At 48.1% G+C, this 24,693-nt stretch overlaps 1 protein-coding gene across 1 annotated transcript; it reads right to left on the bottom strand.

The window, feature by feature from the left end:
• Window positions 1–1,577: 1,577 nt before the first annotated feature.
• Window positions 1,578–24,693, bottom strand: LOC142917155 (uncharacterized). Its single transcript, XM_076061862.1, has 4 exons — window positions 24,645–24,693; window positions 24,270–24,335; window positions 19,178–20,385; window positions 1,578–1,609 (listed from the first exon to the last, which is right to left on the bottom strand). The coding sequence occupies exons 3-4, from the start codon at window positions 20,019–20,021 to the stop codon at window positions 1,578–1,580; spliced, it is 876 nt and encodes a 291-aa protein (XP_075917977.1). The 5' UTR covers window positions 20,022–20,385; window positions 24,270–24,335; window positions 24,645–24,693.

Below are 24,693 nucleotides of genomic sequence, written 5' to 3'. Positions count from 1 at the left end.
TTCATCTTGAAGATACGAGGGCTTCCAGGCATATTCATGACATTTCCCCTCTCACTGTGTGCCATAACAGCCCGTGGAGAGAAACCCTTCAGGTGCACTCTGTGCGGGAAGGCATTTGCACGTTCATGAAATCTGATTAATTTGGGAAACTTTTTCACTACATCATGAATATATTAATAAGTATAGACGTGTAAGTCACGTGTGCATTCCTCTGTGCCTGACGTGTAGATGGTGTGGATATTATTTTTTTCTGTTTGCAGCTGACGCTTCCTCTGCAGAATTGTTCTGATGGAGCAAAGGCACTCAGCGCAGCTCGGTACGACAAGTCAACAATGCGACCAGCGTGCATACAGCACGGACCGGACTGGAAATTTGACACGGCACCAGAGAACTCGCACAGGAGAGAAACCCTTCAAATGTACTGTGTGTAACAAGGCATTTGCATGGCCATCAGTTTTTCAGAACCACCAGAGAACACACACAGGAGAGAAACCCTTCAGGTGCACGATGTGCGGGATGGCGTTTACACAGTCATGTAATCTTGTAACACACCAGAGAACACACACGGGAGAGAAACCCTTCAAGTGCACTGTGTGTGGGAAGGCATTTTCACAGTCATCAGCTCTTAAAATTCACTAGAGAACACACACGGGAGAGAAACCTTTCAAATACACAGTGTGTGGGAAGACATTTTCAGATTCATCTACTCTTAAAACATACCAGAGAACACACACAGGAGAGAAACCCTTCAAGTGCATTGTGTGTGGAAAGGCATTTTCAGATTCATCTACTCTTAAAACACACCAGAGAACACACACAGGAGAGAAACCCTTCAAGTGCAGTGTGTATGGAAAGGCATTTTCAGATTCATCTCATCTTAAAAGACACCAGAGAACACACACAGGAGAGAAACCCTTCAAATGCACTGTGTGTGGGAAGACATTTTCAGATTCATTTGCTCTTAAAACACACCAGAGAACACACACGGGAGAGAAACCGTTCAAGTGTACTCTGTGCGGGAAGGCGTTTTCAGATTCATATAATCTTGTAACACACCAGAGAACACACACGGGAGAGAAACCCTTCAGGTGCACTCTGTGCGGGAAGGCGTTTGCACATTCATCAAATCTTAAAGTACACCAGAGAACACACACAGGAGAGAAACCCTTCAAGTGCAGTGTTTGTGGGAAGGCATTTTCAGGTTCATTTGCTCTTAAAACACACCAGAGAACACACACGGGAGAGAAACCCTTCAAGTGCAGTGTTTGTGGGAAGGCATTTTCATGGTCATCTGCTCTTAAAAAACACCAGAGAACACACACGGGAGAGAAACCCTTCAAGTACAGTGTCTGCATGAAGACATTTGCACAGTCATCTGCTCTTGTAAAACACCAGAGAACACACACGGGAGAGAAACCCTTCAAGTGCAGTGTGTGCGTGAAGGCATTTGCACAGTCATCTGATCTTGTGAAACACCAGAGAACGCACACAGGAGAGAAACCCTTCAAGTGTACTCTGTGCGGGAAGCCGTTTGCAGATTCATCAAATCTTCTAAGACACCAGAGAACACAAAAGCATCACAAGGAGTCGAGTCGGAGTCTGATATCAGCTTGTGAAAGTCAAAGTGCCGCAATGAGCCCATCCCTCATGAAACAAGAACCGGACGAAAATCTCAGCTTTGACACTTTTAAAGGTATCAAGGTGAAATATGAAGAGGTGAAGGTGAAATGTGAAGAAGTGATGAGCGAAGAAGTGAAGGTAAAATGTGAAGATGAAGATTCAACTCCAAAATGGGACCTTCACATCGTAAAGCAGGAGGAGAATTCTGACTGTGAGTCAGAGTGAGGCAACTCCCAGCAGTTTGTGGAAGTGGAGGTGTGGGTGGACTTGCTCCTAGACAATACAAAGTCAAGTGGAGACCCGGTAGATGTGTAAGCTTGATATAATGTCTATCCAATAGATGCACCTTTGTCACAGGCCTTTAATGACAAGAATGTGAAGTTGAACACTTTGTGGGCCCGTGGGTTGGGTAGATCTCTAACCAGGAGCAAGAGCCAATAAGCTCCCAAGCATTCACTATGTTATCATAATAATTGCTTTTACATGGTGCTTGCTTAATCTCCTCAGCAACTCGGAGTTTTGTGTCATACCTCGCCTGAAACACTCAATGAGCATCCCCAAGTAGCAGCTGCCCCTGTGTGGCACAAGGTGGTGACCCTGCACCGGCCTGCATGTGGACAAGAGCCTATCCATAGGGGGCGATGATTGATGTGTAATCTCAGTTGTGTAGTTTGTAGGTAATGTTTAGAATTTGCTACATTTTCACTCAGACGCCAGCATGCAATGGCCTACTCGTTTTGAATGACACAATAGTATGTTTTACATACACTGTGAAGCAGACTGCTTTTTTTAAAAAAGCTTGTTAATACGATGTAACGTGATGCAGGATATTTCACTGAAGTAATCCAATTTTGTTAATATGCCTGTCAATAATTTAGAATGAATACTTGTCTGATTTTGTGCATACTTGCAACATTTGATCTGCAAGGGTCAAACATTGAATAAGTGATGTTAGGACAAGGTGTGTGTTTGTGTTTGAAAGTAACCTGTACAGAGAACTCAGGTGAGACCCGTTGTTCTTGTGATACAGGTCAAATGGTGTTTTTGTGTTCCACGAAGCATCTGGAGCAACTCATTGTCTTTGAAATAGGTCACGCTCGGATCATTCATCAGTTACAAGGCATACCACTTAAAAGTTACACGTATAGGAGGAGGTACATTCTCTACAACACGAATTGTAGTTTTGTCTTACGTGTTGACGTAGATTTTGTCTAACTAGGACTAGAAATGTGCCTTGCTGATTGACGTCTGGATGTTCGTACCTATCGGTTGAAGCAAACCCCACTGCTGTTGTTGAGACGCTGTGCACCAATAATAGTCCAACATATTGACGGCCTTCAGGCCAGGAAAGTCACAACATTTGCACACGAAGGACGCATTCACGCAAGTACCCCATGCTCCGTTTTGAAGTTTTAAAATGAAGCATCTTTGAATTGTGTTGTGTTTTGAATTAGATTATTGTATTTCTTCATTAAAAGCTTGTCTCAATTTACATCTGGAAGACGTCATTGAAAACGATATTTCGTGTGAATTTTCTCTCGTCGATAAGTAGACGATGGCCTTGCCGGGGGTTCGGTTCGATGCGGACTTTCACCTGGTTGGGATTGCGGGATCGAGATAAGGCGACACGGAGCTGCTGGCCGTCTGCAGATCGATTCCAACGTAATCGAGCGTCTGCGCCTCCGTCGTTGGTACAGGCGGTGCGTGTCTCCGTTGTGGAGTTTCTGGATAATGTTTGGAATTTCCGCAATTTTGACCGTGACACCAACATGCAATGTGCGTTGTGAATGACGCAACGTTATGTTTTACATCTGCCGTTTAGCAGACTGCGCATATTGTGGTGAATGTTACTGGGGTAGCCAGGTGTGCCTGTCGGATTTTAACCTTGAACCTCTGCAAAGAACCAAGAATGTGCTACCACATTCTTGGTTCTTTCCGTAAAGTCACTTAGATAGAACATTTTAAAAACAAGAAAATTGGAAAATAATAAATTGATGAAAAGATGCCCATTGGTCGACTGAGATGACTGTGCCCCCCACAATTTACACACACACAGAGTGTACACACACACAGTGCACACAGTGCACACACCCTCAGTGTACACACACACAGTGTACACACACACAGTGTGTACGTGTACACACAGTGTACACACACACACAGTGTGTACACACACAGTGTACACACACAGTGTGTACACACACACAGTGTACACACACACAGTGTGTACGTGTACACACACAGTGTACACACACAGTGTACACACACACAGTGTACACACACAGTGCACACACACACAGTGTACACACACACAGTGCACACACAGTGTGTATGTGTACACACACAGTGTACACACAGTGTACACACACAGTGTACGTACACACAGTGTGTACACACACAGAGTGTACACAATAATTTCAGTTTATTTATTTTGGTATACCCCTGTGAGCCATTCGGCTCTTGAATCAAGTGCAACCACAACAAACACGAACAAGAAACACATCTTAAAGTGACTACTTTGTGTGACTCTGCAAACAGAAAATCCATGAATAAAAAACAGCAAAATATTCCTGAAAAAAGCACCGTACACCAACGCTGTGTGCTAAAAATCCCAGTGGGATGCAATGTCCACGTTGTTGTTGCTGAGTTCAAGGGAGGGAGCAATGGAAAATGAATCTAAATCAACTTAAACTCCAATCCCGCTCTGTGACGTCACTACTCAGCACACATCGGCGTGAAACGCCAGGGGGAGGTGTCCCTCGCTAGTGACGTCATGTCATCAAGGTATTCACCCCACCCCGTCTACCGCGCCCTTGAGCGTGACGCCACCTCTGCCTGTGTCACTTCCGTTATCTGTACAATCCTTATTTGGGCAAAGCTACGCCCGGTGACTGGCGGCTCATTAACATAATATATTCGTGTCGACTGTCGCGAGTTTATTGCGACGGGTTCAGCACCCACGCCCCATCCCTCCACGTATGGGCCGGCCTCATTAACATAATTTATTTAAATTAAGACCCGCTCGTTGCGGGAGAGGAGTGTTCTTGTACCACGCAAGTGACGTCATCTCCTGCTGCCGCGTGACGTCACGAGGTAACAGGAATCTTCCGCTCCGCGCGTGAACTGAAATCCGAGGTGAGAAATTCTCATCGCGGTTGTGGTGGTGGTGGTTGTGGTGGTGGTGGTTGTTGTTGTTGTTGTTTACCAAGGTAGAGCCTCGCTCTCTCTCCCGTAGGGATGTCAGTTGAGTAGCAGCGAGCATGGGAATCGATGTCCAGTTTGGAACTTTACAACGCGGGGCCTAGCCACGCGGGGCCTTGCCTCCTGCCCTCGCCTGATCGCGTTTGCTTCAATTATCTCTCTTAGTTGAGCAATCTTTGTAAGAAAGTAATCTACCAGGCTATGCGTTTATTGTGTGTTGACCGACTCTCTGTGTTGCATTGCATTACATTTCCAAGTTTTACTCAGTTTGTTTGATTAAGTGTGCTTTTGATTTAAAGCTTTCTTGACTGCAGGGATTCATATTCTTGGTTCTTTCGGTAAAGTCACCACCACGTAGAAGGGAAACAATAAAATAATAATATAAAACAATAAAATTCTCACGACGTTTCAACTGCAACACGAGCAATCATCATCAGGTGTGAAAACCACAACAAGAAAATGTTCTTTATTGTTTTATATTTGTATTATTTTATTGTTTCCCTTCTACGTGGTGACTTTACCGAAAGAACCAAGAATATAAGTGAGCTTTCTCTCTCTGCGTGTCCTCGTGTTATTATTATTTCCTGCAGTCACCAAAGTTCCAAATCTCTCATTGACACAAGGCCGTAATTATAATATATTATAATAATTATAATATATATTGGTGGGGGACATATCCCCCCCCTAATAATCAAATATGCTCAAAATGTCCCCTTCAAATATATTGCTATAAAAATATATTTTTTTAAATAATAATTGCTATGCTATGTTAATAAAAACAACTTGCTAAACCTTGGCCACAAAATGTGGACTTGTCTTCATATAACAATGCGTAGATTTTTGTTTATATGATTGCCTTGTACTTTATGAACCCCTAATCTCTGCCATTACATACTATGAAACAAGAAAAGTTAAAAAATAAACAACAGCAATGTAATACAATATTATACATTATTGTATCAAATAATAAAAAATTCCATCCCATGTATTAGTGAAATTTTGCAATATTTTAGGAAATGAGTTTTCAAATTTAGATTTTTTTTTTCCTGGAGGGGGACCCCAGAGCCCCTGGTAGATTTGGTCCCCCCCCAATGTTGACTCCATGGCTACGGCCTTGCATTGACTCACGGATTTCTCTACACCCCTCCCCTCTCTCTCTGCCCCCCTCTCTCTCTCTATTTAAGGCCTCGACACAGAGGCGTTGTTTCTCTGTGTGCCTACAGTGAGGGAAAAAAGTATTTGATCCCCTGCTGATTTTGTACGTTTGCCCACTGACAAGGAAATGATTAGTCTATAATTTTAATGGTAGGTTTATTTGAACAGTGAGAGACAGAATAACAACAATAAAATCCAGATAAACGCATGTCAAAAATGTTACAAATTGATTCGCATTTTAATGAGGGAAATAAGTATTTGACCCCCTCTCAATCGGAAAGATTTCTGGCTCCCAGGTGTCTTTTATACAGGTAACGAGCTGAGATTAGGAGCACACTCTTAAAGGGAGTGCCCCTTATCTCAGCTCGTTACCTGTATAAAAGACACCTGTCCACAGAAGCAATCAATCAGATCCCAAACTCTCCACCATGGCCAAGACCAAAGAGCTCTACAAGGATGTCAGGGACAAGATTGTAGACCTACACAAGGCTGGAATGGGCTACAAGACCATTGCCAAGCAGCTTGGTGAGAAGGTGACAACAGTTGGTGCGATTATTCGCAAATGGAAGAAACGCAAAATAACTGTCAATCTCCTTCGGCCTGGGGCTCCATGCAAGATCTCACCTCGTGGAGTTGCAATGATCATGAGAACGGTGAGGAATCAGTCCAGAACTACACGGGAGGATCTTGTCAATGATCTCAAGGCAGCTGGGACCATAGTCACCAAGAAAACAATTGACAACACACTTCACCGTGAAGGACTGAAATCCTGCAGCGCCTGCAAGGTTTCCCTGTTCAAGAAAGCACATATACATGCCCGTCTGAAGTTTGCCAATGAACATCTGAATGATTCAGAGGACAACTGGGTGAAAGTGTTTTGGTCGGATTAGACCAAAATGGAGCTCTTTGGCATCAACTCAACTCGCCGTGTTTGGAGGAGGAGGAATGCTGCCTATGACCCCAAGAACACCATCCCCACCGTCAAACATGGAGGTGGAAACATGCTTTGGGGTGTTTTTCTGCTAAGGGGACAGGACAACTTCACCGCATCAAAGAGACGATGGACGGGGCCATGTACCGTCAAATCTTGGGTGAGATCCTCCTTCTCTCAGCCAGGGCATGGAAAATGGATGGTGGATGGGTATTCCAGCATGACAATGACCCAAAACACACGGCCAAGGCAACAAAGGAGTGGCTCAAGAAGCAGCACATTAAGGTCCTGGGGTGGCCTAGCCAGTCTCCAGACCTTAATCCCATAGGAAATCTGAAGGGAGCTGAAGGTTCGAGTTGCCAAACGTCAGCCGCGAAACCTTAATGACTTGGAGAAGATCTGCAAAGAGGAGTGGGACAAAATCCCTCCTGAGATGTGTGCAAACCTGGTGGCCAACTACAACAAACGTCTGACCTCTGTGATTGCCAACAAGGGTTTTGCCACCAAGTACTAAGTCATGTTTTGCAGAGGGGTCAAATACTTTTTTCCCTCATTAAAATGCAAGTAAATTTATAACATTTTTGACATGCGTTTATCTGGATGTTTTTGTTGTTATTCTGTTTCTCACTGTTCAAATAAACCTTCCATTAAAATGATAGACTGATCATTTCTTTGTCAGTGGGCAAACGTACAAAATCAGCAGGGGATCAAATACTTTTTTCCCTCACTGTATGTGTGTATCTCTGTGTGTGTGTCTCTGTGTTATGTCTCTCTGTCTATGTGTCTCCATGTCTGTGTTTTGTCTCTCTTTCAAATTGAGCAATCTTTGGAAGAACGTTATCAACCAGTTGGGGTGTTGACTCTTATGTTGGCCGACTCTCTGTGTTGTATTGCATTACATTTCTATTCTATATTTTAAAGCTTTCGTGACTGCTAGGATCCATACTCTTTGGTTCTATTGGGTAAAGTCACGTAGGTAAAAAAATAAAATAACAAAAATCACGACGTTTCGGCCACAACACAAGCGGCCTTCATCAGGTGAAGGGACGAGACTGTCTGGAGGACAGCGCTGGAGTGGAAAAAGCCACGCGCAGATCACGGCCTTTAAGCTGTGTGAGAAGAAACAAAGCGCATTGACAAAGGAATTAGCATATAATTTAGCATTGAAATGGCTCATTGAAATAGCTAAGTTAAAGTATACACATCCGCAGAGGCACCCCTTGACAAAGGAATTAGCATAGAATTTAGCATTGAAATAGCTGAGTGATTAGCTTGTAACTGGTCACAGAAATAGCTATGTTAAAGTCAGAGCATATACATTCACCGAGGCACCTAGTACAAATCAAACAGGAGAATTTTGCGAAACACAACCACGCTCAGACCGCGGACCTTTAAACTGTGTGCGAGCAAACAAGGTGTCCTGACAAAGAAATTAGCATTAAAATTAGCATTTGATTGGCCGATTTTAGAAAAGAGGTGTTGTACGTGCCGGTGAACTTGCCGTTTGGCGCGGGGGGGGGGGGAGAGTTTACCTATTGATGGTGTGAAAAGGGAATTTATAAGAGCTGCGAAAGTTTGGGGTACCACTACTTGAAAAATATACTGTACCATTGAAATTAGTTTAGTTCGATTTAGAACATCTTTTCAATGGTTGCTAAATTTGAAACCATCTTCTCGGTTGAAATTGTGTCTGTGTTTGTAGATCGGAATTGCCTCGTGAACAAATCTCTGATAAAAACCCGTGGGTTTGCAAAGAACCTTGGTATCGGAGAAAATTATATCGTGATCACCCGCAGCGTTGTAACAGTGATCAGCCACGGCAGAATAATTCGTTTTGCCGTGTTTCAAATCTGATTTGTGCTCGCAAATTCGGTCAGAGACATGTCGCTTTGTCTCCCTGATATTGCAATCACCGCAGGTACAACTCAATTTGTAAACCCCGGGGTACTGTAAGTCAGGAATGACATCCTTCACGGATGGGATCAGATCACGAATTTTGTGTACTGTATTGAACCGGACCTGGATCTTGTGTTTGTTTAGAATTTTGGAAATCTTTTTAGTAACGCCTGCTATATATGGTAGTGTGGTGGTTTTGACCGGAGTATCAAGTGGTTGTTTCTGTATGGAGGGAGAAACAGCTTGGCGGATGGTACGGTCAGAGTAACCATTCCTTTTGAGGGCCAGGTGTACATGTTTTAATTCACTGGTCAGGTGGTGTTGGTCCGAAATGCAATGAGCCCTATGGTATAAAGTTTTGATGAGATAATTCTTTTTCGCTGGGTAGTGGTGGGAATCAGGTTTCAAGTAGGAATCTGTGTGGGTGGGTTTCCTGTAGACAGAATGCCCCAATGAGCCATCAGGTCTCCTCTCAAACAGAACATCTAAGAATGGTAGCTTGCCGTCTTTCTCCACTTCCATGGTGAATTTGATGGCGGGATGTTTGGAATTGATGTGGTGTAGGAAAAGGTTCAGAGCTGGGAGGCCATGTGGCCAAATGACGAAAGTGTCATCCACATATCTCTTCCACAGGGAAGGTCTGAGGGTGGAAGTCTGGATGGCGTCTGATTCAAATTTCTCCATGAAAATATTGGCTATCACTGGTGATAAGGGGGATCCCATGGGGGTACCCTCATTTTGTTTGTAGAAGGAGCCATTCCAAGTAAAGTAGGTATTGTTGAGGCAGTGCCTAACCAGTGCAGGTGTGTCGGGGTCTAGTCCATGTTGGACCAAATTTTCAATTATTTCAATGGTATCAGGTACTGGGACCTTGGTGAACAAAGAGACCACATCGAAGCTGACAAGGATATCGTCAGGGGACAGTACAACGTCTTTTACCTACATGACTTTACCCAATACAACCAAAGAGTATGGATCCTTGCAGTCACGAAAGCTTTAAATCTAGAAGTGTACACACACAGTGTACACACACACACAGTGTACACACACTGTACACACACACAGTGTACACACACAGTGTACACACACACACAGTGTACACACACACTGTACACACACACACTGTGTACACACACACAGTGTACACACACACAGTGTACACACACACAGTATACACAGACACACACAGTGTATACACACAGTGTACACACACACAGTGTATACACAATAATGTCCACGTTGTTGTAGCTGAGCCCACGCACCCAAGGGAGGGAGCAATGAAAATGAATCTAAATCAACTTAAACTCCAACCCCGCTCTCTGACGTCATCACTCAGCATTACTTCATCGGCGTGAAACGCCAGGGAGAGGTGTACCTCGCTAGTGACGTCATGTCACCAAGGTATTCCACCGCACTCTTGAGCGTGACGTCACCTCTGCTTGGGTCACTGCCAGTGCCAATCCTTTCTAGATTTAAAGCTTTCGTGACGGCTAGGATCCATACTCTTTGGTTCTATTGGGTAAAGTCACGTAGGTGAAAATAAAATAACAAAAAATAACAAAAGAAACGTCGTGATTTTTTGTTATTTTATTTTTACCTACGTGACTTTACCCAATAGAACCAAAGAGTATGGATCCTAGCAGTCACGAAAGCTTTAAATCTAGAATTGATTACCTCTACGGGGAGGGCTTTCACCTATCTGTTAGAGCTTTTAACAGACAACGGGACAAGAAGTCGCAACTCATCGAGACGCTGACCTTCCTCAAAAGATGCCGTGATCACAAGGCGCTTTGTTTCTTCTCACACAGCTTAAAGGTCGTGATCTAAGCGTGGCTTTTTTCACTCCAGCGCTGTCCTCCAGACAGTCTCGTCCCTTCACCTGAGGAAGGCCGCTTGTGTTCTGGCCAAAACTTCGTGATTTTTTGTTATTTTATTTTCACCTACGTGACTTTACCCAATAGAACCAAAGAGTATAGTGCCAATCCTTATTTGGGCAAAGCTACGCCCAGTGACTGGCGGTTCATTAACATAATGTGTTCGTTAAAGCCGTCGCGAGTTTATTGCGACGGGTTCATTGCCCACGACATATGGGACGAGTAACATTAACATAATTTATTTATTCTCTAATTTATTTAGCTACGGAGCCGCTCATTGTGGGAGGAGCGTGTCTCGTACTCCGGATGTGACGTCACGTCAGATGCTTCCGCATGACGTCACGAGGTAAACAGGTAGCTATCGCTTCCTGCACTGAAATCCGAGGTGAGAAATTCTCATCGTTGTGGTGGTCGTTGTGGTGGTGGTGGTGGTTGTTGTTGTTTACCAAGGTAGAGCCTCTCTCTCGTAGGGATGTCAGTTGAGTAGCAGCGAGCATTGGAATCGATGTCCAGGTTGGAACTTTACAACGCGGGGCCTAGCCACGCGGGGCCTTGCCTCCTGCCCTCACCTGATTGCGTTTACTTTAATTATCTCGCTTAAGTTTAATTTGTCTTCACCCGGCTCGCCACTTTGTAACTTTGTTTTATTGTCAATATTCACGCAGTTTTGATTTTTTTCACCAGGCCAAGCCCGCTTGAGCTGCTATACCGCTCTTGTTATCAGAAGCGACCTGCCCACAACAACACAAGGTGAGGCTTTGTCAACGTGTGTGAATGTTTTGACTTAAAACTTTGGTGACTGCAGGAATTAATATTCTTGGTTCTTTCGGTAAAGTCACGTAGATAGAAAAATAAATAAAAATAACAATAAAAATAATTAAAACATTGTAAATAAAGCAAAAAAACTCACGTCGTTTTGATCGCAACACAAGTAATCTTTATTTAATGTAATTGTATTATCTGTTATTGTTATTTTCTATCTTCGTAACTTTACCAAAAGAAACAAGAATACGTGTGTCAATGTCTATCGGTCAAAGACGCTAAACGGAGGGACCCGCAAACTCCAAATATACAGCAGGCGTCAGGGTCGGGATCGAACCCACGACTTCCTGTATACCAGGTGAGGTAGTTAACATCTCACCACGGAGAGAGACACGCAAACTCCAGTTAGCCTCAGCTATGTTCGTTGATCCTCAATTAATTACTTGGTGGAGTGAGAAAGCAATCATGCCGAGCAGATGAAGGTGGCCAGGCGTGATTCTAGACACGCCACCGCCTGTTTACCCAGTGACAGTGTACAGTTTGTGTTTGCAGTAACGTCTATTAACTCTGTTGAACACGGAGGTTATAGCATAACAATAGTTTACTTTTGTTTTCCTCTGGAACTCTTTATAATAATGGAAACAGGAAGTTAACACAGCACGCACATGCAGCTGAAATCGGAACTGTTCATCCCAGCATTCAAGGACATCTGAGCCTGGATTCATTAATTTAGTATTGTTTTCAACACCCTTTGCTATGTCAGCTGAATTTAGCTCTCATGAATATTCCTTTTGTAGCCAGACCGCCGAAATTGTGTGCTTGGAGTTTTGGGTGAACATTCATTTTGAAGATACGAGGGCTTCCAGGCATGTTTACGACCATTTGCCCTCTCATTGTGTGCCATAACAGCCCTGTGATGAATTTGGGAAACGTTTTTACATCCTGAATATATGAATAAGTATAGACGTGTAAGTCACATGTGACTATATATGCATTCCTCTGTGCCTCGATACTGACGTGTAGATGGTGTGGATATTATTTTTTTCTGTCTGCAGCTGACGCTTCCTCTGACGCTTCCTCCGCAGAATTGGTCTGATGGAGCAAATGCACTCAGCGCAGCTCGGTATGACAAGTCAACAATGCGACCAGCGTGCATACAGCACGGATCGTACTGGAGATTTCACACGGCACAAGAGAACTCACACAGGAGAGAAACCCTTCAAGTGCAGTGTGTGTGGGAAGGCATTTGCATGGCCATCTGCTCTTGTAGAACACCAGAGAACACACACGGGAGAGAAACCCTTCAAGTGCAGTGTGTGTGGGAAGGCGTTTGCACATTCATCTACTCTTGTAATACACCAGAGAACACACACGGGAGAGAAACCCTTCAAGTGCACTGTGTGCGTGAAGGCGTTTGCACGTTCATCTCTTCTTGTAGAACACAAGAGAACTCACACAGGAGAGAAACCCTTCAAGTGCAGTGTGTGTGGGAAGGGGTTTGCACAGTCATCTACTCTTGTAGCACACCAGAGAACACACACGGGAGAGAAACCCTTCAAGTGCAGTGTGTGTGGAAAGGTGTTTGCATATTCATCTGCTCTTGTAATACACCAGAGAACACACACGGGAGAGAAACCCTTCAAGTGCAGTGTGTGCGTGAAGGCGTTTGCACGTTCATCTCTTCTTGTAGAACACCAGAGAACTCACACAGGAGAGAAATCCTTCAAGTGCAGTGTGTGTGGGAAGGCGTTTGCAGATTCATCACATCTTCAAGTACACCAGAGAACACACACGGGAGAGAAACCCTTCAGGTGCACTCTGTGCGGGATAGCGTTTGCACAGCAACAACATCTTCAAGTACACCAGAAAACACAAAAGCATCAGAAGATCCACAAGGAGTGGAGTCTGAAATCAGCTTGTGAAAGTCAAAGTGCCACAATAAGCCCATCCCTCATGAAACACGAACCGAAAGAAAATAACAGCTTGGACACTTTTAAAGGTATCGAGGTGAAATATGAAGAGGTGATGGTGAAGAGGGAAGAAGTGATGGTGAAGAGCGAAGAAGTGAAGGTGAAATATGAAGAAGTGATGGTGAAGAGGGAAGAAGTGAAGGTGAAATGTGAAGATGAAGATTCAACTCCAAAATGGGACCTTCACATCGATGGAGGCAACGTGAAGCAGGAGGAGAATTCTGACTGTGAGGCAGAGCGAGGCAACTCCCAGCAGTTTGTGGAAGTGGAGGTGTGGGTGGACTTCCTCCGAGACAATCCAAAGTCAAGTGGAGACCCGGTAGATGTGTAAGCCAGAGACGATGTCGCTCCAATAGATGCACCTTTGTCACAGGCCTTTAATGACAAGAATGTGAATTTGAACACTCAGCTCCTAGGTTCAACCTGCAGAGTAAGAGTGGCCAGTCTTTGTGGACCTGTGGGTTGGGTCAATCTCTCACCAGGAGCGAGAGCCAATAAGCTCCCAAGCATTCATGATGTTCTAATGATAATTGCTTTTACATGGTGCTTGCTTAATCGCCTCAGCAACTCGGGAGTTTTGTATCTCGTCTGAAACGCTCGAAGAGCATCCCCAAGTAGCAGCTGCCCCTGTGTGGCACAGGGTGGTGGCCCTGCACCGACCTGCATGTGGACTAGAGCCTGTCAGTAGGGGGGTATGATTGATGCGTCATCTCAGTTGTGTCGTTTGTAGGTAATCTTGATTCGAAGCTTTTGTGACTGCAGGAATCCACACTCTCTAGTTATTTCGGTAAAGTCACCACGTGGGTAGAAACATAACAGATCACGGCGTTTAGATCACAACACAAGCAATCGTCATCAGGTGGGACAACCACAGCAAGAAGAAGACGCTGAAGTAGTAGGCGCCTACTCCAGCAGTTTTATCTTCTTGCTGCTGTGGTTGTCCCACCTGATGACGATTGTTTGTGTTGCGATCGAAACTCCGTGATTTATTATTTGTAGGTAATGTTTAGAATTTGCTACATTTTGACCCAGATGCCAGCATGCAATGGTCTACTCGTTTTGAATGACACTACAATAGTACGTTGTACATACACTGTTAAGCAGGCGGTGCGTATTTTAAAAATAGCTTCTTGTTAATACGATGTAACCTGATGCAGTATATTTCACTGCAGTAATTACATTTTGTTAATATGCCTGTCAATAATTACGAATGAATACTTGTCTGTGCGTATTTTAAATGTTATTCTTTTATAAGGTGATGTTGATATCGAAAACTGACACATAACCGGCATGCCATAAATAGGAAATTAACTCTGCTTATTCGAATCAATGTATTCATATATGTTGATAAACTGTTTTCAAGCAGATTTTGTCTCTAACGGCGACTACAGGGACCACGTGATTGTTTAAAAATGTCTTTGATTATAACTATAATTGCCTACAATTCGTCATGTGTAGCTTATTTAGACTATAATTTATTCACTACCCAAAATGTATTTACTTGAAAACATAGAGCTGATATTTGTAAGCAATGTCTTTTTTATTTATACGTTTGAAAAAAAATATTTACACAAATTGAACTTGTTCAGATACAAGGTGAATTCACAAGGCTTTGTAAAAAATCCAATATTTCAGAATTTTGCCTTATGGGAGAATATTTTTTTTAATGTTGGTAAAAATAAAGATTCAGAAGTATATATTGTGCCGTGTCTACAATTTTACTGTAAAGTGGAATTGGTAAAAAAAAAATAATGGTTCAATGAGCCACTCCGTCTACGGGAAAGCTACCCATATGGATGCTTACCTGAAACCGGATTCCCACCACCATCCATCCCAGAAGAATTCCCTCATCAAGACTCTGCACCATAGAGCCCAATGCATATCCGACCAGGAACACATAGCCAGTGAACTCAAGCACGTACACCAAGCTCAAGGCTATTGGTTACTCCGACTACAATCCGCAAAGCTATCACTCCAACCATGAAGAAGGACCCTCTTGAGCCTTTCAAAACCATCACTTTGCCCTACATTGCGGGGATCACAAAAAAAGATCTCCAAAATCTTGAATAAACACAAGATCCAGGTCCGATTCAACACATTACATAAAATCCGTGATCTGGTTACGTCTGTAAAAGATGTGATTCCGGACATACAATACCCTGGTGTCTACAAACTAAGTTGCCTCTGTGGTAGTAGTTACATTGGAGAAACCAAACGCCATGTCTCGGACCGCATTCGTGAACACAAAGCAGACCTGAAACACGGTAGGACCAACACCTCGGCCGTGGCAGATCACTGTTATAATTCAGTAGGCTCACATGACATTGACTTCTCCCAGACAGAGGTTATTTGTAAGCCATCTGGCTACCATGAGAGATTCGTTCATGAGGCTATCCACATATACAAACACAGAGACAATTTCAACCGGGAAGATGGATTCTGGCTTAGCAATCATTGGAAAGATTTTATAAACCATTTCGTGTCTTAATTGATTGTTCACGCTTACGGTGGCTTTCAGACCGCATTCATTATTTTCGTCTCCCGCCTCCTCTTTTCCGAACATAGATGGACTCGTCCTTCTAAACAAACTGTCAAATCACTCTCCGTGGTGCTAACGTTAAAAAAACCCGCCACTTTTTTCAAAATTTCTTGCTGTGGTTTTCACACCTGACGACGATTGCTCGTGTTGCAGTCGAAACGTCGTGATAATTTTATTGTTTTATATTTTTATTATTTTATTGTTTCCCTTCTACGTGGTGACTTTACCGAAAGAACCAAGAACATTAATTCCTCGCAGTCACGAAAGCTTTAAATGAACATTATTACTTCGTTAACACCTTTAACTTTCGCACGCCGCTAATTTTTTGCGACAAGAGGTTTCATTACCACAGGTTACACGCGCAGTGGGTCCAAGACGAGGCGAGACGGTTCGCTGGAGGCAACACGTTTATTCAACAAGGGAACCACAACACAGAGGGGTGACGACCCCACACAGCCGATAACCTCAGGAGGCAGTCCCTCCACACTACGGTGCCCTTACTCTGGTTCTAGCGCTAACCCTACACTGGTTATGTCTGAACCCGACCCTAGCCAGGGTCACTGGGCTCTTCGCTTCAGGGTCTTCAGAGTAGCGCTCAGAGTCTTCTTCAGAGCTTCAGGTGGACGAGGACCGCCAAACCCGTTCAGGGGTCCGGCTTTTATCCCCGTTCCAGGGTCTCTCCGCCCCTGGCCAAGCCTTCTGGGACTCTCTAGGGGGCCCTGGAACATCCCCCAGCCCCCCCCCCCCTCTTGGGGTCTGGGGGCCCTGTTCGTCCCACCTGGTCTGTACACCACCCCCTGCTGACGCATGTCCGCTATTACAGGTCAGCTCCCGTGGTAATACGCATACAGCCAACAATGGCGCTACATCATCCCCCCCCCCCCTTGTAACATCTAGGCGTCTGCTACGTTCACAGGAAGCCCTAGACGCATGCACGAATATGCTCAAGGTGCCATGTCATACATGCGAGCGTATGGATGTCCCCGACTTATTTATTACCTTTACATGTAATCCAACTTGGCCTGAGATAAAACAAAAACTTTCATTCGGCCAGACACCCAGCTGTCGATACGACTTCACAGCCAGGGTGTTCAGACAAAAGCAAGTTAAATTCATCGAGAGCATTCACTGAGAGTCGTGTTTTTTGGAGAATCAAGATGCTGGATGTACTCAACTGAGTGGCAGAAACGAGGACTTCCACATCATAGGGGTTTCCCCTTTTTGTCTGGCAACAAAACTGAAACCTTTTGGCGTCCTCTGCTCGAGGACCAATTGAGTCGAGGCTCTAAAGAAAGCCGTCCCTTGGTGTGGACCAATCGGTGTCAAGGACAATGCATCAATCGGTGATGGGGGCAGGGGGTCAATCGGTGATGGGGCAGTTGTGGAGAGAGTGGAGAGTTTCCCATACCTGGGCAGTGTGCTTATGACTGGCTCCAGTTTAACAGCAGAGGTCTCACTCCGAATCAGTCGAGCGGCAATATCTTTTCATCGGTTGCGTAACGCTGTGTGGAAGCTACCTGGTCTGTCGCTCCGCACTAAGCTTCAGGTCTTCTCGGCCACGGTCATTCCCTCCCTTCTCTACGCTTGCGAAACGTGGACCCCCCTAATGGAACATCTTCGCCGGTTAGAAACATTTAGGCTGGCCTGCCTACGATCCATCCTGGGTTTAACCAGACTGGATTGTGTGAGGAGCTCACAAATCCTTGAAAGATCTGGGCAGGGTCCCATCGGTGAGCTCCTCCGGCAGGCAAGGCTGCGATGGCTGGGTCATGTAGCCCGCATGCCCAGCCACCGCATGCCGAAACAGCTTTTGTTTGGCCGGATTGAGGGGGCTAAGCGGGCGCGGCACGGGCTAGAGAAGAGATGGAGTGATGTGGTACAGGAGGACGTGGAGCTGAGTGGACTTGCCGATGACTGGTACCAGCGGTGTCAAGATCGGCCTCTGTGGAGGAGGCTCGTGAAGGATGCTACTGGGCAGTTGGAGGCAGTCGCCCTCCAACAACAACGGAGGGCGGAGGAGCGACGCTCACAACAGCGAGCGGAGCGCCGGGTGGCTAAAGCACAGCAGGTTGGCACAGTAGGGGGCACAGGTGGTGCATCAGCCAGTCATCTCAGTCAGTCGACCCGTGGCACCTGGGTCTGCCCCGTGACCTCCTGCCAGCGGGCGTTCGACACTTCACGTGGCCTCAGGGTGCACATAGCCTGGCACAAGCGTCGTGGTGACGTCACCGCCACTTAGTGGCGAATGGCGGTTGTTGTTGTTGTTGTGTCAGTGTGTGTGTCAGTGTGTGTCTGAGTGACTGAGTGTCTAAGTGAGTGACTGACTGTCTGAGTGAGTGACTGAGTGTCTGAGTACGTGTCTGAGTGACTGAGTGTCTGAGTGACTGAATGTCTGAGTGAGTGACTGAGTGACTGAGTGAGTGTCTGAGTAAGTGTCTGAGTGAGTGACTGAGTGAGTGGCTGAGTGTCTGAGTACGTGTCTGAGTGACTGAGTGTCTGAGTGACTGAATGTCTGAGTGAGTGTCTGAGTGAGTGACTGAGTGTCCGAGCGAGTGAGCGAGTGAGCCACTCCCAACGCCCTCACCCGCTGCCCTGGAGTCTCCTCACCCTCCTCACCACCCTACACCTCACCACCCAGCCCCTCCTCACCACCCTACACCTCACCACCCAGCCCCTCCTCACCACCCTACACCTCATCTGCTCCTCCTCACCCTGCATCTCCCCTCCAGCTGGGGTATCTCAGCCATGATGTCGTCTATCTGCTTGAGAATCCGGCACTCCTCCACCCTCTTGAGACTCGCCACCCTCTCCTCCTCCTCCTCCTCCACCTTGTCGCCCGACTTGCAGTCGCCATCATCGGCTGCACTGCGTGATCTCCGTAGTCTCCTCCTCCTCGTCCTCTTCTTCTTCTTCCTCCTCCTCCTCGTCTTCCTCTCCTCCTCCTCCTCGTTCTCCTCCCCCTCGTTGTCCGCCACCTCCCCATCGTCTCGTGCTCTGTCGACGCTCGGCTGCAGGCGGCTGGTGCAAAACTTCAGCAGCAGCCTGCGGACGCCCCCTGTAGACTCCACCACCTCCTCCTCCTTGTCGTCCCTCCGCTCCTTCACCTCGTCACCCTCCACCACCACCTCCCCCTCCTCCTCCTCGTCGTCCGTCCGCTTCTTCACCTCGTCACCCTCCACCACCACCTCCCCCTCCTCCTCCTCGTCCCTCCGCTCCTTCGCCTCGTCACCCTCCACCACCACCTCCTCCTCGTCCCTCCGCTCCTTCACCTCGTTACCCTCCACCACCACCTCCTCCTCGTCGTCCCTCCGCTCCTTCACCTCGTCATCCACCACCACCTCCTCCTCCTCGTCCCTCCGCTCCTTCGCCTCGTCCCCCTCCACCACCTCCTCCGGCGATGACGACGACGATGATGAAGACGACGACAACGACGATGCGTCCGAGAACGACCAACAGTTGGACGACGATGACGACGCTCTCTGCTGCCGGTATTGTTGCTGAATTTGTCTCCGTCGCTGCCGCTGCTTCTCCAGAGCGCGACCCCGGCGCCTCCCGGTGGGCGGTGGTGGCGGCTCAGCCAGCGGCCACGGCATCAGCGAGAAGAAGTGGAACGTCGCCCCAGGCGGGGCCGAGCGCGGAGGAGGCGGAGGAGGCGGAGGAGCGCGGCAGGTAGAGGAGCCCGGGCAGGGATCGGGATTCGGTCCCGCCGGGCAATCCGCCGCCGCAGCCTCCCGCCGCTTGCTTAGCGGCGACCGCCCGGTCAAAACCTCCTCCTCCTCCTCTTCCTCCTCTGCCTTCAACGCCGCCTCGGCCTCCTCTTCCCCTCGTCCTCCTCTCGCTCCGCCTCCTCCTCCGCCCCTCCTGCTGCTCCCCCTCCTGCCCACGCCCTGCCACCAAAAGTCGAAGTGTCTCTTCCGCGCCGCACGCGGTCCAACCGCGGCCTCCCTGCGTCTCTCCGCCTCCTCCTCCTCCTCCCCCTCCTCCTCGCCCGCCGCCTCGTCAGCGCCGAGCGCCGGCCCCGACTCTCCGCCGCCGTCTCCGCGCTCCGGGGCGACCCTCGGGCCGATTCCCATCGGCGTCGGCGTCGTCCGGGCGCCGCCACCGCCGCCGCCGCCGCCGTGGGAGCTCACCCGGGGGGGCGCCGCCACCGCCGGAGTCTCCCGGCGGCGGCGCCCCCCCCCTCACGGGGCGACGAAGACGACGGCCGCGGCGGGGAGGCCCCGGCGCGGGCCCCGGCCCCCCGGCGTCGTCGCCGAGCGGGCGAGCGACCTGGGAGGGCGCCGCGTGGGACTCGGCTCCTCCTCCTCCGGCGTCGTCCGTGGAGCGCTTGGGCACCCGGACGGGCCGGGAGGAGCGAGCCCTCGCGGAGGGGGCGGCCGTGGCCGTGGCCGGGGTCGGGGTCGGGGCCCGGGCCGGGGGAGGCAGTCTGGGAGGCCGCTGGTGAGGGGGGAGGGCCGGAGGAGAGGGAGGAGACGCGGGATCAGATTCCAGCATTCAGTATGCAAAAGTCCTAGTAGTGGTGGTGGTATTGGTGGTAGCGGTGGTGGTCAGTGATTGTAGTGATGTTGGTAATGGTGGTGGTGATGGTAGTGATGGTAGTGTACGGTAGTAGTGGTGGTGGTAATGGTGGTGGTAGTGATGGTATGGTATGGTAGTAGTGGTGGTGGTGGTGGTAATGGTGGAAGTGGTGGTAGAAGTGGTGGTGGTGATGGTGCTAGTGGTGGTGGTAGTAGTGGTGGTGTAATGGTGGTGGTAGCGTTGCTGGTAGTAGTGGTGGTAATGGTGGTGGTGGTAGTGATGGTAGTGTATGGTAGTAGTGGTGGTAATGGTGGAAGTGGTGGAAGTGGTGGTGGTAATGGTGCTAGTGGTGGTGGTAGTAGTGGTGGTGTAATGGTGGTGGTAGTGTTGGTGGTAGTAGTGGTAGTAATGGTGGTGGTGTCCGGCAAAACAACCCCCTACCTCCTTGTGGTGCCGGACGGGCAACGCTGCCGTGGGCAGTGCCGGGGGGAAGGGCCAATTCGAATGGCCTTTCCCTCATGGCGTTTGTAACCACCACAGCGGCTAAGTGGGGGCTCTGGACAGGTGTGAGGGGCTGGTAACCCCTCAACCTCCAATTAATTACCACTAAACCACGACCACAACATTTTATAAATAAGCTTGTGCCGGAGGCCCCGGGGGGACAGGCGTCTATGACGTCTCCTGACCAAACCCCATTTGGCGGAGCCAGGAGACTGAATCCTTCCCCTCGGGGCTCCTCCAAAAACAACAAAAAACCACTACGTGTGGCCACGTGGAATGTTCGAACGCTCACTGCGGAGGAGAGGCTGCCACTCCTCTGTCAAGAGCTGGACCGGTACCGCCTGGATCTCTGTGGTAATAAGGAGGTCCTGTGGACCGGCTCTGGCTCCTGCCACCATGAGGGGTGGACAGTCCTCTACACGGGGCAGGAGACTGCCAAACAACAGGGTGTGGCTCTTTTTCTGAATAAAAGAATGAAGGGGTGTGGGAGCGTGGTGATGAGGTGTGGGAAGCTGTAAGCCCCAGGCTACTTTGGGCTCACCTTCCCATCAACCACAGGTGAGGAGTGGTGGTCATGGTAACTTATGCCCCCACCAAAGACGAACATCCGTGGAGGGATGCAAGCAAGGCCAATGAGTCAAATGCCTTCTATGACCTCCTGTCACAGGTGCTGGCTAAAGTGACCCCTCGGGATAGAGTCATTTTGTTGGGTGACTTCAATGCCCGAGTTGGTCATGATGCTGGCACCTGGTCTGGAGTAATTGGAAGGCATCGGGCAGACCAGCTCAATAACAACGACAGGAGGCTGCTAAATTTTTGTGCAGCCCATGGGCTTGTAATTACCAACACGCTGTTCCGGCATCGGCGCATCCACACCACATCATGGATGCATGCCGGGTCCAAGCAAGATCATCTGCTGGACTACATAGTGACGGAACAGCGAATGCGGGCCCATGTCCTTGACACCAGGACCTACCATGGAGCTGATCTGCCCACTGACCATCGACTTGTCATCTGTAAGATGCACCTGCAATTCTTCCACTCCGGTGGTGGGTGTACACCCAGGACCCCATTCAAACCCTTAGTGGCATGGTCTCAGCTAGCTGATGAAAGTTACAAACGAGAATTTCATCATCGCTTGCGGCTGGGATTGGCATCGTCCCCCACTCCTCTTGATGTCGAGGGGAAATGGGCGAGGTTTAGGACTGTAGCTCATGTAGCTGCAATGGCTGCTTTGGGTACACGGTCCAGACCTCCCCAGAGACCCTGGCTGACAAGAGGTGTTCAAGCCGGCTGAGAAACATCGACAGGCCCACTCTCATCGGCTACAGCATCCCACGTCGGAGAATGAGGAGGCTTACCGCAGCCTTCGCTCGGAGGTTCGGAGAGCCGTGAGGCACTGCAAGAATGGGTGGTGGTCGCGGGTTGCTGAGGAGATGGAGTCTGCCTCAGTGGCCCACGATCACAAATCGCTCTTTAATTCCATCAAAAAAGTAACCTGCAGCGCCACACCTATTACCATCATTAGGGGAAAGAACGGTGATCCAATATCCGACCCCCAGGAACAGGTTTGCAGATTTTCTGAGCATTCCTGAGGTCCTGGGGAAATCCCTCAGCCAGGAAAACAACGTGGGACAAAGTGGGGATGACCCTACTGAGGCTGCGGTGCCTCAAATATTGGAGGAAGTCACCCCCTGTGAGTGGCTGGCTGAGGTGCCATCCGTTGAGGACAGCAAGTTGGCACAGTAGGGGGCACAGTTGGTGCATCAGCCAGTCGTCTCAGTCAGTCGACCTGTCGCATCTGGGTCTGCCCCGTGACCTCCTGCCAGCGGGCGTTCGACACTTCGCGTGGCCTCAAGGTGCACATGGCCTGGCACAAGCGTCGTGGTGACGTCACCGCCACTTAGTGGCGAATGGCGGTTGTTGTTGTTGTTGTCTATCTCGGCGTGTGTCTGTGTGTGTCTGTATCAGTGTGTGTCTGTGTCTCTGCATGTGTGTCTGTCTCTGCGTGTGTGTATGTCTCTGCGTGTGTGTGTCTATGTGTCTCTGTGTGTCTGTGTGTCTCTGCGTGTGTCTGTGTGTCTCTGCGTGTGTCTGTGTCTCTGCGTGTGTCTGTCTCTGCGTGTGTCTATGTGTCTCTGCGCATGTGTGTCACTGTGTCTGTGTGACTGCCAAGTTGTCCTTATTTTCGTTGCCTTCTGATACGCCCAGCAGAGACACTTGCCGCACACACTCACCGTGCCGCGCACAGACAAAGATCCCCCGTGTAGCCTTGACAGACTATAGGGGCAAGTGCTGTTAGCGAGCTCCTATAAGGCCAGCACGGTACACGAGGGGGTGGGTGGCCAACACCACGTCGGGTCGCCTTTGTCTCCCCAGTGGCGATGTTTATATTGCAACAGTTACTCGTTTGAGGCTGAGTCGACCTAGGGGAGGCCCAGAAGCGGTTCAAATAATCGTCGCCGGTGGTGGCCGTGAGTGGGAATCGAACTCGGGTCGCCGGGTTCGTAGCGCGGCGTAGCGCTAACCGCTACACTACAATGTGTTACGCTTACACACACAGACACACACACAGACACACACACACACAGACACACAGACACACACAGACAGACACAGACAACGCTAACCGCTACACTACAATGTGTGACGCTTCCACATGCGAGGATCACGTGACAGATTTGACGTCACAGCTCACTTGCCGTGCAAAAAAATAAACTAAAAGTGTATTTGTATAATATTTGCACGGTGTATAGTCTGTAAAGTACCCACATGGCAAATTTCCAGTTTGTTGCATGTCGGGAAGTACGCTAAACATTTTGAACAGACAACACACACAATCACAACTTTGCCTTTTATATATATTTGGAGATGCAGTGAAAAACTTTCCCAAATTCATCACGCGGTTTCAGTTTTTTTATTTTCAGTTTGATTTGTTTTAGTTATAGTCCCGTGAGCCATTCGGCTCTTGAATCGGGTGCAACCACAACAACAAAACAAAAACACGACCAAGAGAAACATCTTACAGTGACTATGTGTGACTGTGCAAACAGCACTGTCATGGCACGCAATGAGAGGGCAAATGTCATAAACATTCCTGTAAGCCCTCGCATCTTCAACATTAATGTTTCCATAGAAACGTCGTGGGGTGTTTTGCTTTATTTAAAAAAAGATAAATTATTATCTGTTATTTTCATTTTATTTTCTATCTACGTGACTTTACCGAAAGAACCAAGAATATTAATTCCTGCAGTCACCAAAGTTTTAAGTCAAAACATTCACACACGTTGACAAAGCCTCACCTTGTGTTGGTGTGGGCAGGTCGCTTCTGATAACAAGAGTGGTATAGCAGCTCAAGCGGGCTTCGCCTGCTAACAAAAGAAAATAAAAACTGCATGAATATTCACAATAAATCAAAGTTACAAAGTGGCGAGCCGGGTGAAGACAAATTAAACTTAAGCGAGATAATTAAAGTAAACGCAATCAGGCGAGGGCAGGAGGCAAGGCCCCGCGTGGCTAGACCCCGCGTTGTAAAGTTCCAACCTGGACATCGATTCCCATACTCGCTGCTACTCAACTGACATCCCTACGAGAGAGAGAGCGAGGCTCTACCTTGGTAAACAACAACAACCACCACCACAACCACCACCACCACCACAACGATGAGAATTTCTCACCTCGGATTTCAGTGCAAGCGCGCACACGGCAGCTTCCTGTTACCTCGCG

The sequence above is a fragment of the Petromyzon marinus genome, unplaced genomic scaffold, assembly GCF_048934315.1.
Source record: "Petromyzon marinus isolate PM22_M1 ecotype Great Lakes invasive population unplaced genomic scaffold, UKy_Petmar_22M1.pri1.0 PM_G_Scaffold_43, whole genome shotgun sequence".
Classification (NCBI taxonomy): Eukaryota; Metazoa; Chordata; class Hyperoartia; order Petromyzontiformes; family Petromyzontidae; genus Petromyzon; species Petromyzon marinus.
This window is presented reverse-complemented; position numbering and strand designations above follow the sequence as displayed.